Here is an 18,531-nt window from a genome sequence, read left to right on the forward strand (position 1 = left end):
GGCGTGATGATAATAGTGGTGGTGACATGGTGTTGGTGGTGACGGCAGTGGCTGCGATGATAATGGTGGTAGTTTGTGACAATGGTGGTGATAATAGTTGTGGTAGCGGTGGTAGTGATGGTGGTGATAACAATGGTGTTGATGATGGTGATGGGTAGAGGTGGTGATGATGGTGGCGGTGACATCATCGTGGTAGTGGTGGGGACGACGACAGTGGTGGTACGACGACGACGACGATGGTAGTAGTGGTCGTGTCGGGATGATCCTGGTGGCGGTGAAGAGTGATTGAGAGAGACAAGTGTATATAATCTTGTGCTTGAGAACAAAAAAACAGATATTTTTATTTATTTTTCCATTCCCAGCACAAAAATGAAACCGGTTTATTCCGGGAACAAAAAAATAAACCGATGTACCAAATGAGTTTTCTATCTAATTTTTTGCCACACTCTTTTCTTTCAATGCTTAAATCGTTTAATGTATTCCTTTTTTGTTTTCTTTAAACGCAACTGATGCATAAACTTAGAAATAGATATGACTTACTTTTTTAAAATGCAATTTTTTCTCACTTTTCTCCCTTTTTTCCTTAAAGATGTTTAATGGGACAACCTTCACTGAGTAGAAATACCTTCTCTTATTTTTTTTTTTTGTAAATACCTTCTCTTATTAATGTGTTATCGTGTTAGTAGGGGGTGTTACGTAGCCTAAAGTTAAATGACTCCAATTTCATGTTTCTTGATTGTCTTTAATATGCATTTAAATTTACTTTTTGAAAAAAAATTCAGGTGCAACTCCACCATTAAATGTGAAGACATGAATTAAATTTTATAGGTCCGCCACTAGTTAAACGTGTTTAACTTGGAGCAATTATGAGATACCTCCTGGAAAGTTTTCTGAGAAAATGTGTTTTTAAGGACAAAGCATACTAAAAAGTCTCGAGTCAGTTTGTGGGTACAGTCATTAATTCTTAAAGCATCCAAGCATTACAATTTCCACCAATTTAACAATTATAATTTATTAATGATATTTATAAATTAATTATTAATTTTAAATAAATTATAACCATTTTGATTGATAAAAATTAACTGTCAAAATTTGGTCTCGTCAGTTTATAAACCATTTGATTGTAAATATTACCACGAGCCCCTGTTCCATTCCCGCAAGTTTGAAATTAAAATCCAAGGGTTTTGGCGCCTTCGAAATCAAGCTCCCACTTTGGTTGTTGATGTTGAAGTGTTGAACTTGAATCGCATTCGCATTTACAGTGCTTTGTTTTTCTTAATCCATTGAGGCATTGAAGGGTTTCTCACTCTCACTGTTTCTCTTGCTAGTTGCTATGGCTTCCCCCACCGAATCATCATCTCTCATCTCGAAGCTCCAATCCTCCGATTCCACTGGCATTTACGCCTTAGTCTACGATTACCTCCGTCCCTTCGCAGATCTGAACCCAACAAAGAAAACCAACAATGACCAAACCCTAATTCGATCACTCGCTAAGCGTTTTCTCCCATTTCTCAGCACCTCCTTCTCCATTCTACCAAAACGTGTCCTGGAAGTTTCCAAATCCAACAACGCCGTTCTAGTGGATGAGTTGTTCAAGATTTATAGGCTCTGTTTGGATTGCTTGGACACCGTGGTTTCTCAGTTGGACTGCAAGCCCTTCATGGTGGAATTTCAGAGAGTTCAGTTGATGCATTGCTTTGAGTCTTGTGGACGGGTCGAGGATGCCGAAGCCGAAGGATTTGGTATTTTACAGAAGCTTGGAACGGTGAAGAGGAAGGGGAAGGGTAAGATTCTTCCCGAAACAGACAAGGGCAGTGTAGATGATAAAAATTTGTGCTCGTTGGTAGTAGAGATTGTTGTGAACCTAGTGAAGTGTGCAGCCACGGGCCTTGGTAAAGAGGATGGGCATTTTAGGAGGGTGCTTCATTTGGTTGACGAAGTAAGGCCATGGCTCAGGTAGGTCAAAGTTAGTTGTTGCTGGCACTGTTTTTTATATTTTGTTTCTTGGTTCTAGTGTTAATAATAGTAGTTTCATAGAGTGCCCAAAGACGATCCCAATTACCAAAGGGAGTATAATCTCTTGCTTGAAGAAGCTACTGCTTGTTTTAAGCATTGGTTTCATCTGTCACTTGTCTTAATTTGTATTTTGAACGATTTTTAAGAGAACCTTCATTTGGTTATTAGGTTTGTTTTGGTCCACAATTGCCTTTTTTTTCCTCTTTTTTTTTTTTTTTTTGGTATGCCCTGGATTGATGTAAGCTATCAAACCGCCTGTTTATACAACTTATTGTTTCAGGGGATTAGATGCCAAGTCGTATGAGAAGTTTCATGGGAAGTTAGTGATTCATTTGGGTAAATGTGCTACAAATTTATTGGGGACAACAACATTTTTTGATGGAGATTTGGTAATCACGTTCTGCTGTATGACATTGTCAGAGTGTATGAAATCTCCAATTAAAGATCAGGTCTTCAAGGTAAACCAGCTCTCAACTCTTGAATATATGCATCAATAAATCTTTCACTTGCCATCCTGATAAAATTTTAAATGAAGATTGCCCGCAGGATGTGCTCCTTAATGTTTACGCTTCAGGGAAATAAATACCTGTATATCATGGATACACTGGATTGCATTGCTCGGGAGTGCAAGGTAATTTTTGCAAAATTCTATGGCTTGAATTCACTGATTCTGGATCATAATTTGAATCTGACATGATGCCATTTTTTACTTTTGTTGCTATACCCCATATTCCTCCTTTGACGGAATTTCATTAAGTTGTAAGAACATAACTACAAGTAACCTTACAAAGCTGCTTAGCCTGGCCAGTTTGGCCTATGTTCATATCACCATTTAAGCTGCCCAGATTCTATCATTTCTAGATTAGACAGATTTAGAAGACCTACAGGCTTTTTTTGTTCATTTGATGAGTTTTTGGGTAAGACCATGTTTTTTAGTTTCTAGTTTAGTTTGTTTTCCATCTAATATTGAAGTCGTTATTTTTCTTGCTGGAGTGCTTGATTCTTATATTCAACAAATATATTTATCCTTTCAGGTTGAAGAGGGAAATACTGTAACAGAGTATCTTGAACTTGTATATTATTGTGTCAATAATTGTCAGACTGCAAATTCAGGTTTTTGTAGTACATTTGCAGCATATCTGAACGAAAAAGCAGAGCATTTTAAACAGGTATTTTTCTGCCAAGGTTTTCTCGTGTGCACTTTTCCTCTATGCAGCTATTGTCAACATTTTGTATTCCACTCTGATTGAAGTAGTTTGGCAGGTTATGACACCCATTAATTCAATACTGAGGATTTATGCAGCTGGGTTGCTTCTTCTTAGTTGTAATTTGAGGTCCAGAGCTGAAGATCATGCATCCTCTGGCAGTGCAAAATTTGAATGTTTGCTTGGAATTTTACTTGAAAATGAGAAAATACTACAGAGTTCACCATCTTTGCTCACTTCTGTACATATTTGCAGCAAAAGTAATTGTATGTCATCCAATGTTGAAAACCAACGTTTTTATGGTCACTCATGCAGAAAGTCAAGTTCTGATTGTGAAGCTTCTATGACTTACCTATCATTTTACTTAGAGGCATTGAAATTTCTATGCCAACTGCTTGCTAAATCAGTTAATTCAGAAAGGAAACGGTTAGTCACTGAAGAGGACAATGCTTCTGCTGGGAGTATACTGTCCACTGTCCAAGATGCATTCCATATCCTTTGTCATCTTATGCTATCTAGTCCAAGGTACATCCTGTGAATATCCAAATTTATTTAGGTTGAGTAAAGTTCTGCATTCGTGGTGTATATATCTTTTTATTTTGCTCAGTGTCAGCTATTCAAATTTATGGAAGAAAGGGTTTTTGTTCCTCTTGTGTCACTTGTCTTGTATGTGGATCTGTTCTCTTTTAAACTAGAATTTTCACTTGTCGCATTAATATAGAAGAGTAGTTTCTAAGAGTTTATATTTTGCCATATTGTTTATATAAGATATCTCACCGGTTTGAAAGGTTAGACCTTCTGTTCTGTCTATTTCATCTTGTGCTACTTGGGATGATAAATCTCTAAATTTCACTTTGTCCTGGCTGCAGTTTTATATCTGATAAGAATAGAGATGGATTTTCTGAAAAGAGTAGTACAGTGCTCGAAGTAACTTTAGCAGCCTTCACCCTTTCCATCAGAACCAATCTTAAACTCAAGGTTCTCTTTGTTATCATTGAATGCTCTTAAGTGTTATCATTTCTACTATTATGTTTTTCCCTAAAAAAGTACGTTCTTGAATTTCTGAATTTTTAGTGGAATGTTATTAGATCTTTTGTTTTGAAAAACTAAGTTTTTGTCCTTATTTCAGGAGAGCACACAATTAATTAAGCAGATCATTGCTAGCGAATGGATAAAAACAGATGGATTAAAATACATTATTGATTGTCTCTACAATATTACTGTATTTTTGTACAGAAACAAGCAACTGAAGAAGGTATTCCATTCCCAATTTTTAATTGAAATCTGTAATGTAATGATAATATCTCATGGAAAAACATCATATACTTTCTTCTTGAGATATTTCCACCAGCAGTTCATGAGCTCATGGTCATGGAAAACCAATATTATTCTTCTGGTTTTAGTACTTGAAGCTGTATCACTTGATGGAAGCCATTAGCTGTCAGTAAGAAAATTGGATTTCATGCCAAAGCTGAAATATGCTGTGGAATCTAGATAGATCCTTTCAATAAATCTTATTTGATACATATTGTTAAAGAACATGTTTAGCCTGAAAGCTTCAGCCTTCAGGTATTTAGCAAGGGCCCACAAATGGGATTATTTTAACTCTACCATGCCTCCAGTGAAAGGCTACTAGGGTTACTTCATTTATAAAAAAATGGGTGGTAAGAATCTAATTCTAGATCACTTAACCAACCAAACTTTGGACTGTATCAAATAACTACATGGTTGAAAGTTTTTTATCTTACAAGTAAACATGCGTAAACTAAGAGCATAAGGAACTCCAATCATGTAAGACTGCTATATTCTTGACTCTGCAAAAGTAAAGAAATGAAAATATTTATATCATTGATGAACATTGAGAATGTGAAAGAGTTGTATCTGAAAGTAAATAATAAGAACTTAAAGAAGTCATATTTTTTGCTTAAGTACTTTACTTTTGTTTTTGTCTGACATCATAACAGGCTTCAAAGGTTCTAAACATGTGTTGTAAAGCGTCATGGCTCCGTATTCAATGCCATTGTGGCAATCAGGTGGAAGGTGCTTTGAAAGAGTTTGTAATGGAGGCTTGCACAAGAAATGCTCTACTTTTAGATATTCTATATGAATATCACATCAATAGTCTTCATAAAATAAGAAAGAAAATGATCGAGGTCCTTAAAAACTGGTCCACTGCTAACGATCTGTTTGAGAAGCTTCCACCTCCTATACCTGTAGTGAAGCAGTGGGTAAAGGTAACATTTCAAAACATTTTCGTTTTAGTATTTTGCAGATTTCTGTTTAAGTTTACTTCTTCCCACTGATGTTAATTTGTAATATGGTATGGTTTTCAGATAGAATGTAAACGTGCTATACATGTGGATGGGAGAGTTGATTCTCTTACCCTGTGCTCTCTGCTGCCATCTTCTACAGAATTGTCAAAGAGGAACATCGGCACGATCTTGGAGCAGGTTGTGCCTCGTAGTGGATATTTCCTTTGCATAGAAATTTCATCACATTTACACTGCTATGTATTTAATGTATATTGGACCTGTTTGTCAATGTGTATCTTTTCTTTTTTCTTGATGCCTGCTTAGGAACTTACAGCATATGAGGAAATGAGTCTTAAATACCCAGAATTATGTCAGAAAATGCAAATGAAAATCACAGGTATCCTCCTGCAAGATATATATATCACTCCATATAGTTGTTTTCAAAAGGCACAAACTCTTGTGAGAAAGGGAAAGGCATTAAGGATTTGTGGCATGGGTGGTCTGGGGGACTGCATTCAGTGTCTGTCAGAAGCAATAACTATTATGGTAAACTGTTTGGTTCTTCTTGTGTCTCCCTCAAATATCCAACCTCTATTGTATGTAAAACATTTTATATCGACGATGTATGTGCCATTAATATGAGGTAATTCCTCTTTAACAGAAGCAGATTTCTGGTGAGATGTGTACCAATAAGAACCCCATTGATCATCAGTTGTGTGTGGCATATTGCCTGCGTGCACTATGTACCCAGGAAGCTGAACCTAATTCGAAGGTACTGAAACATATGTTGATAATTTCCACTATTTCGTAAACTATTCTGATTTCAGTTGTTTCTCTATCTTTATATTTTTTCTTTTTTTGCGTGTGTGGGGGGGGGGGATTGTCATTGACAATGTCATCATCTGATAGAGCCAGAGAGGAGTAATTAGTTAGAATAACTACGTTTGGGCGGTTAAAGTTGTTAGAGCAAGAGAAGTAGTTTAAATAGTAAGAGAGGGTAGAGCGAGATTGGGATTTGTTAGTTTGAAAAAAACAGTGCAGTGGCTCAGTTGTAAGGGGAAATCAACAGTTTCCTTGTTAAATCTTAGCTTGGTTTCCCTAAAGATAGTTTGACTAATTGGCCAGCTTTGCTTTGATGCATTCTTTTTTCTCTTTTCTCTATATTTTTTCCCAATTTTAAGGAGGATCTCTTATCCTACTAACTCTTTGTAAGCATCTTCTCTTTTTTCATAATAAATTTATTCTTCTATCGGAAAAAAAAGCTTATCTTGGTTTTTGTACATTAAGCAGCAAATCTTTGAAGATGTCAAGGCTGCTTTGGATCTATGGTTGAGCATTTCTAATCTTGATCCCTTTGAAGAGGGAGAGTGTTCTGCATTGTCTGACAGTATGATGATTCTACTCTATAACATATTTGATTTATTACAATTGAAGGTCTGTTTTTCTCCTTTAATCACTTTAGTTTCTGTAGATTCTTAAGATTTATAGTAATAGTTGTTTAGTTTCAATGGTGTATCTTCAGGGTTTCATGGTACTCTCCAATGATGCATATCGGCTGGTGATTAGAATTTTTAAATTGAAGAATGTCTCAATTGAGAAGTGGTTGACCTTACTGTGGCAAAATAGAAGGCTAAATCATGCCCTTTGTGATTCGCCTGTAAATGAGGCATTCATCCTGAATTCATCGGACGAGTTCAGTGAACTTTTGAATATTGATTTCTGGATATGTTATCTTCAAGGAAACCAAACATCATTAATAGGGTTTCAGCAGAATTTCTCTTTTTTGTTTGCTAGCTCTCATAGGGATTCTTGCGGTCGTGGGAGCTCTTTTCAAACACACATCACAGTTGATGAAGTTCAAAATGCTGCACTTGAACTGATTTCAAATGTAAGGTCTTTTTGAGACAGAAATCATCATACTCTCTTTTTATCCAAAATCATCACTATGTTATGTGTTAATCTTCTCCTAGGTCTCCGTCCCGAGTCATTCTGTTTTTCTTGCTGGGTGTCTTTACTATGACTTGTGCCCAAGACTCGTTGCAAATGGACAGTTACTGGAGGTAAATAGGACTGGTTTAAATTTAAATTCTTATATTACTGATATTCAGCTCTCTTAACTTTTAAACTCAAGATTAGTGCTATTTGAACATGTTTCCTATTTGTCTTAAGGGTTACTGTTTGTGTGAGAGATTGCATAATTAATGTTTAATCAGAAAAGGTTTAAGCTTTTTCCTTTTGTGATAACTTATGAGTGCTTTTTTTGTAAGGGTCTACTTGATTGAGTAGGTGAATGTTGAAAATGTAATTGGGAACAATAAAGTCTACATGAAAAATAATAATGTAAAAATATAATGTATCTCGACTTGATTATGTACAATTATTTTTTCAATTTCCTCCATGATTTCTACCCATTTAACCAAAAAGACCTTAATTCTTTAAAAACAACGTTTTAAAATTTTTAAACTTCAAAATTATTTATCTATTGGCTGCGAGCATATGTCATAGCTTCATTCCAGTTTCCATTCAAATTGACTTTTCCATCATGAAAGGAATTTTATTGTCACTACAAGTCAAGCTTATTTCATTCCTTATTTGTTGGTTTGTTTTGTTTGTAATAGGATTAATTGTCAACTAAATGAATGTTAAGCTAGTAATTGAAAATAAAAAGGTAAGTGAGTCCTTTGACTAAAAATTTACTTGCATTATAAGCTACCGGGTTCTTGTTTTATTTTTCATATTTTTGGTAAAGAAAAATATTGAGTTGAGAGATCCCATTCTAAGGTCAAGACATGCCACTAGCCCTGCCAAGGGCTAAAGCTATTTGGCTAATCAAAGACATATTTTGGTATTATTTTTTTGGTCTATATTTCTTTGGCCTTACTTCATTTCGCAATTTATAATAGCTTTTTCTTTTTTACTTATTAGGCTCTTTCATTTGCAAAAAAAGCTCTTAGATTACATGCCCGACTCTTCCAAGGAAAATTTATACATAATGTTCAGCAGCAGAATGAAGAGCACAGTGTAATGGCTGACTTCTCAAAGAATCTTATGGATGGTATTAACAAAATTGGAGTGAACACATCAGTTGCTAGGGAAGTTTTTCTATTTGATTCTATATCAAGGGACTTAAAAGACAGTTACCTTAGTCCGTGGAAAATTATGCAATGTTATCTTGAGAGCACTCTTCAGGTTTGACTTGTATCTCGTTATACTTCTCTTTTACAGAATTAAATGTATTTGGGGTAGGCATGTTATACACCGGATTTCAATTTCATATACGCATGCAGGTAGGAGTCATCCATGAAATGATTGGAGATGGAGATGAGGCTGAAGCCTATCTCCGGCAGGGGAAAGCCATATCCTGTTCACTACAATTGCCTTTGTTTATAGTTGCTTTCTCTTCCCTCCTAGGTATGAATGTTACTTGTAAACTTTTCTCCCCCTTGGATTGATAATTCTCATTTCTGATTGATATGAAATTGATTTGCCATTTTTGTGGTGTGATTTACTAGGAAAACTTTATGTTAAGAAAAGAGCTTGGGATTTAGCAGAAAAGGAACTTCAAAGTGCTGAGCGTATTTTAAAAGACAGTAGCACTACATTTTGTTGCTCAAAGTGTAAATTGATACTCGAAGTTAATCTGCATGAGTATCTTGGAGATTTATGTCAAAGTAAATATGATACTTGTGAAGGGGTAATTTCTGAAAAGACTTCAAAGAATTGGTATACATCAGCTCTGAATAAATTAAATCTTTCTGATTGGAAAAATCCTCTCAGCTGTCCTGGAGATAGTGGTGATGAATCTGCAACTGATGCTGCTGGTAAGACTTGTTCTTGCTTTATAATAAATGAAGCGGGTGAAAATGTAATGAAATCCATGATAGATGGGCCAGAAACCAAGATTGGAGCAAAGCAAAATAGAAAGAATAAAAAAGCAGCAAAGGGTTTACCAAAGGAACCAAATTTAGTAGCTGAGAATAAAACAAGGTTAACTCGTTCTAGATACCGATCTTTACAGAACCAACATATAAGCATTTCGTGCGAGTCAGAAATCAGTGAAAGTCTGGAGGGGAATCCTGTTTCTGATCCATCTGATATGCACAGTCAGGAGTCAGATTTGAACATGATAGGTTGCACCAATGCTTCAAGGAGCACAATAACTTGTGCTTTCTCCAAAATGGGGTGTTGGCACTGTCTTCCATCCGAAGTTTTGAAATCTGGGTTACTAAATGATTTTATTAATCTGAAATGGGAATTCGTCCGGAGGAAACTTTCAATGAAGCTACTCACTAGAGTAGGTATGAGTGCCATTTCATATTTTTTGTTTTTCACTCTACTCTTGTGTAAATGCAAGCATTGTTTAATGGACTTCTACAGCTGGTGATTGCCAATTTTTTTCTTCAAGATATTTTGCATTTACATGGCATTGTTTTTTGAGTAAGGTAAATGTCTTGAGATTGGTTTTAACAAATTTTGACGATGTACTCATTCCTATGTTAAAGTTACCCATTTAAGAGATATATAATTGCATTCCTTGGAAATGAATATGATATTAATTGCTTGTTTTATTTGCTATTGCATCTGTGAACTTTTTTCAATATAGTTGATGGACAATGTTGCTCACAGTCAAGCATCTAAGACCAAAGGCTGTTACATTAATTTATCTTCCTTTGTGCTTGACAAACAGTCCTAGCTTTTAACTAATGTAAGATTAAAGACACATGAACTAATATTGGATTACATGTTGATGTTGATAAATAAGAATTATACATTTTCAAATAGTGAAACTGAAACTGATTAGAAGCTCTAGACAATTTTAATGGTTGTGATAATTATTGAATTCAAAATTGTTAGCGAAATCAAATTAGGATGATGTGGCTGGTGCAGAAAGGCCATTACTGGCTGTTAACATAATAATAATTTATTGAAGATGAGGACAATTATGGTTGTTATAGGCACTGTGGTAATGGCTACTGCTGCTTATAACCTTATAACCATGTTACATTGATAAATCATGGAGTGGTTTTATTATTTGTCCTCCCTAAAATCATTAAATAGCTGCTATGGCAAGAGGGATAATATGATTCATGCATGGAATGAGAGTGTGCAAGTTTGAGTGATTGGTGTAGAGTTACTTTTGAGTTGTTAGTTGCTGATGCGAGTTTCTTGCGAAGAAGTTGTAGCGGAAGACATGAGTGGAAAAGAAATGGATTAGGCCCTCAAGAAGAGAGCTCTGATACCATATCAGAGGTTGAGGAGAGAGAGAGAGAGAATAGGAGAAAAAGTGAGAGAATGTCATTTCTGTTATTCTGTTTCTGAGATAAGTAAACTGATACATTGGCCTGACTCAAATCTGAGTCAACAACTAACTGATCCACTAACAACTAACAGACTAGATAGTGACAGAAAGAGATATACTCTTATACAACCAGAAGTACAGTAGCGATCAGACAAGCTAAAGTATAATCTAATCTACCCACTAAAATGAGTAAAATGTATTTTGGAAGAATTGAGTTTGAAAGAATTGGTTTTATGTTTGGGAATGTTCACCCAAAAGTAATATCTGGATAAGGTCTTCAAAAATTATTGAATTATTGACTATTTTATTTATGTTTGGGAATGTTCCCCAAATGTGTTTTGGAATGTTCACCCAAAAGAATTGCTTAAATTATTGACTATTTATTGCCGTTGCATCCTTCAAAGCCTGGACATGTGCTTTTATAGTGTATTCGAGCTTGTTGGTATTATTTCTTCGTTCCAACACTCTTTGGAATTTTATTACTAGATTGAATTCTTAAGTGGTCTTAGACTCTTAGCAGTCAACTTTTTAATCTGTATTTTGTTGGGAGGAGTATTACTTTTCATGACAATAGCGGTGCTTATGGCTGTAGCAATTGTGCTGGATACCAAAAAAACAGCATGTAACATCTTCATCTCATGTAGTTAGAATCTAAAGCTGCAAGGAAGTTTTTAAAAGGCTCGTGATGTTGTTGGAGTTTTATATCCAGAGGCATAAATTTCTTCTGTATACATGCGACATATTTTATTGTTAAAAAAAAATCAATGTGTATAATACCATGAGCTTTTCTTATTTAGTCTGTATGCATTGGTCAGCCGGGGAGTTTATATTTGCTCTTTAATTGTATGAGCGCATTTAGCAGTAAAAGTTTCATAATAGAAAGTTCTTCTGTCTACAAGTCTGCAATATGAGTGGAATCTAGCGTTGCTTGTTAGAGAGTAGTTATTGAGAGCTTGATAACGGTTTCTTGTTTGTTTCAAGCAAAACATGGGGTCATTATCATCATTGTTCATCAGATATATTGTTACTGTGAAAAGCAGGGTGTTGGGTTAATCACCAAGTCTGTCATTGTGCTTATCAGGGTTAGGATTCTTTGAAAAGAAGGTAAGATTGATTAGAAATCATTGTGAGCTGAATGACAACAGACAGGAACAATTTCCAAGCACAAAACATAACTATACTAGATATCAGATTGCTTTAGTAATTAGCTTGCCACAAAAATTGGGCATACAATAATGATAAAGCGCACACAAGTTTGCTTGTAACTTGCTTTATATTACATATAGTAAATTTCTCTCCCTCTCTATAATCTCTCTCTCTCTCTATATATATATATGTGTGAGGTTTGGGTAATGTATTTATTTATGGCATATAGTTATTTGCTTCTTTCTTTTTCTAATATGACTATTTATTCACAGTGAAATGCTTTGCATATCCTGGTCAAATTGAAGAAACACGTAAAATTCTTCTAAGAAGCATATCAGTTCTGGTCAGCAGAAACCCATTCTGCCACACATTTACTTCTATTCCTCAAGATTATTTTCAGCATTTGGTTGCAAAGGAGATCCCGGGAGATGTATTTGCTATCGAACGTGCAGAAATAGTTTATGACATATGTTGGTTTTCTTTGAAGAGCTTTCATTCCAAGTTTATGAGGTACGTGGACTAACTAGTATGTTTGATACATTGTGACCTACTTTCCCTTTTTAACGAGAAAACAAATTTATAGGTAGACATTGGCACCAAAATGTGCGTGTATTAACTTACCTCTCAGATAAGCAATAATTTAGTTGTGATTAGAAATGTATATGACAGTACTTTATGATGTGCTTTATGAGGGCCCAAAAGTAGGGGCCAAGCAAAAGTGAGCTTGACACTACATCAAGACCCAATTCCCTAAAACAATGAGCTTATGGGTTTTTTCACTTATTTGGGCTACCCATGACCGCCTAACAAGAGCTTCCTTCCCATGATATGGTCTGAGATATTTATGAAATGTTCTTCATTTTTATCACTTTTCATGCATATTCACTGTTGATTGCCTCTGACATTTTATTGTGTGCACTTTATAAAGTGCAGAGTTGTTGAATGTTGATAGAAAATCCATGGACCTGATTTTGATAAAATGCAAGAACCTGAATATTGTATAAAAGATGTTGATTTTAGAGAATTTACTTAATTTTCTGATCAGCCAGATCCTTTCTGCTCTTATGGAACTCTTTATTAGATTGTTGTTGTTTGCTTGTACGCTTGCAACAATGTCTCCCTTGGGGCTAACATAGATTTTCGAACTTTTTGTTTTGCCTTACAGTAACATTTTCTGTAATCTGTCTTCCATCAAGTTCGAGGGCCTGGCTTCTTGGCTGATGGTAGCCTTTGTACTCTCTCGTGAGGTTCCTGTAATTTTTCAAAAGGTCAAACTTCTCTATCTTCCTGTTATTATTCTGTGACAATTTTTGATTAAGTAGTTTAATATTTTTATTGGGTATAATTTCATAATTATGAAAGCCTTTTCTTGACAGTAGATATATAGTAGTGCAGATTATTTGTCCTGACTGTTTTCAAAGCATTAAACAACATTGAATCTGAAGAATATGAATATCTTGGACTTCTAGAATACTCTGCCTTTTATACTGTTGGTAGCTGAAATCCGTGTTCCATATATGCAAGATTCTACTATCTAATCCTTTTTCATGTTGATTATTGAAACCCGCATGGGTTGTACACAATACCCAGTTTACATAATTTAGAGAAAGACAAAATTTAAGAATCATATAATTCTGAATTCAGAATGTCTTCAATCTTCTAGGAATGTTCGTCCTGATGAATAAACTAAAGAACAGCAGAAATTTGATATAACAGATTTTGATATACTGAGGTTATTATCTGTAATGCACTTGCAGTGTTTTGTGGAGTGCAAAGACATCTAGAGCGGCTTAATCCTGACTATTAGCTCTTTTATCTCTTCCTTTCTTAGTCTTCTTTTATCAATTGAGCTGGTTATGACCTTATTTTTCTAATAATACTGCAACAGGTGTCTAAATTACTTGCTGTGATGTATGTGGTTTCTGCCTCTAGTGAGCAGTTTTCTCTGTCATCTTTTAGCAAAGCTTTGGGTGAAAATTATTGGTCTTCGTATTTCCACCAAGCTTCTATTGGAACTCATCTTACTTACCAGTTTCTATCACATCTAACTGGAAGATGCAAGGTACAACTACTTGTTGATGTTTAGGCATATCCACATGTTTATCAATATGTGGAATTTCATCTATGGCTTCTATTATAAACGTTGACTTTGGAAAATAAATACTGATTGTTGATTTGGCAATTGGGAAATTTCTCTTGTGAATTTGTGCACTCATTATTATGCATACTTTTCAGTAAATTAGTACCTTTTTGGTTTTTTGTTATTTCCTCGTCTAAGTAGCTTTTGACTTCGATGTTATAGGATGTTCCTTAGTATAATTTGCTGGCATGAGTAATGCATTGTAGGGCTTGCATCTACGTTTTTCACATTTCATTAGATGGTTAATTAATGGTCCAGCCCATATAAATAGCACAAGAACTCAGTTTTTTGGAAAGCTAAGCATTTAGTGAACCCAAAGAGGGATTGCTATTGGTCAACCAAGGTTGAACTCTTGTTAAATAGACCTAAGTTCAGTTTCAGGGTTCATATGTTCCTGGATCTTCTTCCGTCAGAGAAGGCGCGTTCGACTTACTCAGGTAACAGTTGTTCTTATTCCATAGTAAAGCAAATAATCAATTGGCGTACAACACAGGGCAATGTTCTCGGTGTCTGATGCTTCCCGTTGCAGGCTCGTGCCTGATACCGCTGTAGATCTTGCAGAATATGTGAAAAAGTTTTTGGCTGGTCTTCCATCTACAACAATAATCAGTATAAGTTTGCTTGGATGTGATTATACTAGTTTACTACAGGAATTGTTGCCTTATCGTACATGTGTTCAAGCATGGCTACTGGTGTCACGACTGAGTTTTAAGACTGAACCTATTGTAATGTTACTGCCACTGGATTCCATTTTACAAGGTATATAACTCTTGTCGGTACATACATACAGCATCTCATATCAGTATTAGCCTTATGTAGTTTAACAAGGTAATTTGTAACTTTTCATCATCAGTTTCAGATGAGGGCAATCAGAGTATTGGTTCAGTCACATTTCCTGAGTGTAAGAAACCTAGTGAAGATTGGCATTGTCCATGGGGTTTTACTGTAGTTGATGACGTGGCTCCTGCATTCAAAACAATTTTGGAAGAAAATTACTTGTCAACAATATCTCCTTTTGAAGATACACCACAGAATAGGATGTTATGGTGGAAGCGGAGAAAGAACCTTGATCACCGTCTTGACATATTGCTGAGGTGCATTACCTCTATATGAGTTTATGAGTTGATTTGCATAAAGTTTGATTTAAGAATGGATTCTGTCACTACCATGCATAATTTGCATCCTTTCTTCATAGTTGAACAACTTGTACTCAACATCACACTCACTTTATCTATTTTTTTTTTACGGGACTCAAATTTTAAAATAGAGCTTGCACAATGATATCATTGACATGGGTAGAAGTAGTTTTAAATTTTAAGAAGCTAATAATTATGTCTCCTGTACAATTGTCGTACCTTACCAGGAACCTTGAAGATTTATGGTTTGGTTCATGGAAATGCTTGCTTCTTGGAGAATTGTTGAATTGCAAGAATTTTGAGTCAGTGCAGAATAGTCTTGTGAATGATCTAAGATCTAAATGCAAATTGGATGTTAATGAGGGACTTCTTAAAATTATTCTTGGAGGCTCCAAATATGTTTGTGAAGGAAAAACATTGGTTTCACAGCTATGTTTAAAGAAAGACTGCTACATTGCTAAAGTAGGCTATTGTAATGAAGCAAGGAATGGGATATTGTTAAATGCGGCCAATGGATTTGGAAAGTCATCTGATGTTGCTTTTCAACTATTAAATGAAGCATTAAATGCCCTGGAAGTGGATGACTCCATAAATAGAGAGGCAATAATTCTTGTGTTGGATAATGAGGTGCAGGTAAGTGAAGTGGTTCTGATGTAGTTATGAATTGGTTTTAACCATAATGTTCTACTGTTTGGATGTCTTGGAATGCATCATTTAGTAATATGGTAAAGGAAATTAATAAAATGCTTCTACTTTTTAAAATTCATTGCATCCTTCTATGTAAAAATCAGTTCTGGTTTTTATTTCTTTCAGATTCTATGATTTGATATATGTGATCTATAACCGACATTCAAAGCAGCAGTATTTTCAAATTTCAAAAGATATAATAAGACTGTATATTTTCCATAATTCCTTGATTGGTAATCCTTTAACACATCTGCTAAGCTAAATTTGTGGTTCTCACTTTTAAGGAAAAGATGACTGCAAGGAAATGTCTTTTAGCCAATGTTTTCAGAACGTGCTTATTTATGTGTTTTTGTTTTAAGTGTTTTGAACCGTTGTAATACCGACTTCAATAACAAGCTCTATACTATGACAGATGCTTCCTTGGGAAAATTTGCCCATATTAAGGAACCAGGAGGTTTATCGCATGCCTTCAGTTAGTAGCATCTCTGCTGTTCTTGATAAAGTCGGCAACCATCAAGAGCTAGTGGGAAGGACTTTAGCACCCTTTCCTTCGATAGATCCACTGGATGCTTTTTATTTATTAAATCCTGATGGTGATCTCGGTGGCACTCAAAATGAGTTTGAGAATTATTTTAGAGTTCAAAGCCTGGAGGTATTTAAGTTGTTTGAATTTGATAAGGATAAACAGGGGAAGAAATGTTGCAGATTTTTTGTATTCCTGCTAATTGCTTTATCTATACGCCTACTGAATAATTATATCTTACTTTACAGGGAAAGGCAGGTTCTAAACCCACCGTCAAAGAATTGGCTTCAGCGTTGGAGAGTCATGACCTTTTTATATATTTTGGGCATGGAAGTGGTAAAACTTGAGGAAATATCTTAAATAAAACATATAATATAATTTTCATTCCCTGTCACTCCTATTTTTATAAGGGTGTCTGAATGTGTCTTCACAGGAGCACAGTACATTCCAAGGCATGAGATTCAGAAACTAGAGAAATGTGCTGCTACGCTTCTGATGGGATGCAGTAGTGGTTCGTTGACCTTACATGGGAACTATGCGCCTCAAGGTATTCCCCTGTCATATCTGCTGGCTGGTTCTCCAGCCATCATTGCCAATCTGTGGGAAGTGACAGACAAGGACATAGATCGATTTGGTAAGGCAATGCTTGATGCGTGGTTGAAAGAAAGATCAGATCTTACAAGAGAATGCTTCCAATGCAACTTATTATCAGAAGAATTTGAGGCCATGAACTTGAAGGGCTGCAAGGGTAGAGCAAAGAGTAAAGTTCCAAGGAAGAAATCACGAGAGTTGGCTGAAAGTGATTTACCTAAGAACAACTGTGGTCATAGACGCAAAATTGGAGCTTTCATGGGTCAGGCGCGTGAAGTCTGCACCCTTCCTTTCTTGACAGGGGCATCTCCAGTATGTTATGGTGTTCCTACTGGAATTTTGAGGAGAAAGAATATTTAGACTTGCAAACCATACAAAAGTCGTCTCCACAACCACTGTTGGTGTTAAATTGCAGTCAAGAAGTTCTACGCTGAGTGGCTCGATCCCAAGAATTATAGTGTTCATCTTTGACTAGGGAGTTGCTCCTAACTAGAGCTGTCAAAAAGGCCCTAACCCCGTGGGCCACCCCTTGGGCCCTCATTTTCAGCCCTCCCGATTTTGTGGATTTGTTTGCAGAGGTTGATATACCAGCTTTGCAAGGGTGTGTTTTCTGCCACTATCATCGAATCTTGCACAGGTATTTGTTGTTTTGAAGGACCAATGAGATTTTTGTATTCTCATCAACTATTTGGTATTTTTTTTGTTCAAACTGATATGCTCTTGTTGCCTTGGTTCTAAAAATTTTAACGATGGTACTGGGTGATGAGTATTTTCATTACATGAACATAATGTATTAACATAAAAATGCAATACTTACCATTTAGTATGTTCCTTTTCTTGTAAATCCTTCTCCAATGCATCTACCTTCTTCGGAAGTTTTGCATCTTCACCATCTTCTATGTGTTTCAAGACATTTAATTGGATATTACTTTGGTGCTATACCCCATTCCCAGTTAAGGAATACATGTTCTGAAATACCATGGATTGTGATTAGAGGGTAGAGTAGGTATCTTAATTTCTTAAAGTTAAATATTTACTGGTTTGGCTCGTCGTAGCCTACTGCTCTTAAAGGTTTGGGGCTATAGAAGATTTCTTTAGCAGCCAGGATAGTGTAAAAAAAATGTTGGATCACGGCATTTTTACGAAGCTAATATTATGCATTAGCTAGAACCCTTGTTACAATATCCTGGAGAACGAAAAGAATAGGAACTTAAGCCTACAAAATTGTGAAGATATAATATGAAAAGTTTGAAGTCGTGCACATCCGTTTAGTTTGTTCAATCGCTACACATTGGTTGTGGTCTATTACAGTTAAATAATACTCGCTTGTTTCATTTCTAATCGACATGAGGCTTTACAGTTAAATATTCACACTTAGAATTACTTTGTCATATTTGTTTTCTTGTTAGCATTATACGTCTTAAATGTCTGGTCTTTTATTTTCGGGCTGATCAATTGATCTGTTTTCAGCTAAAAGTATCCCCTGTTAAAATAATAATAACAAAAGACTAATAGAAAGAATAATTGATTGTGTAC

The 18,531-nt window shown here is 35.5% G+C and overlaps 1 protein-coding gene across 1 annotated transcript; it reads left to right on the top strand.

Annotated features, from left to right (window-relative positions):
* The first annotated feature begins 1,333 nt into the window (after positions 1-1,333).
* Positions 1,334-17,355, top strand: LOC133284192 (separase). Its single transcript, XM_061481182.1, has 27 exons — positions 1,334-1,956; positions 2,297-2,474; positions 2,552-2,647; positions 3,051-3,185; positions 3,280-3,746; positions 4,091-4,199; positions 4,351-4,476; positions 5,186-5,455; positions 5,555-5,671; positions 5,798-6,019; positions 6,135-6,259; positions 6,736-6,907; positions 6,996-7,361; positions 7,444-7,533; positions 8,399-8,662; positions 8,761-8,884; positions 8,986-9,771; positions 12,191-12,428; positions 13,084-13,186; positions 13,807-13,998; positions 14,434-14,495; positions 14,588-14,817; positions 14,918-15,152; positions 15,422-15,827; positions 16,294-16,533; positions 16,653-16,740; positions 16,838-17,355. The coding sequence occupies exons 1-27, from the start codon at positions 1,334-1,336 to the stop codon at positions 17,353-17,355; spliced, it is 6,582 nt and encodes a 2,193-aa protein (XP_061337166.1).
* The last annotated feature ends 1,176 nt before the right edge of the window (positions 17,356-18,531 follow it).

This window comes from Gastrolobium bilobum, unplaced genomic scaffold (assembly GCF_033153095.1).
Source record: "Gastrolobium bilobum isolate Gb01-03AN ecotype WA unplaced genomic scaffold, APGP_CSIRO_Gbil_v1 utg19911, whole genome shotgun sequence".
Lineage (NCBI taxonomy): Eukaryota > Viridiplantae > Streptophyta > Magnoliopsida > Fabales > Fabaceae > Gastrolobium > Gastrolobium bilobum.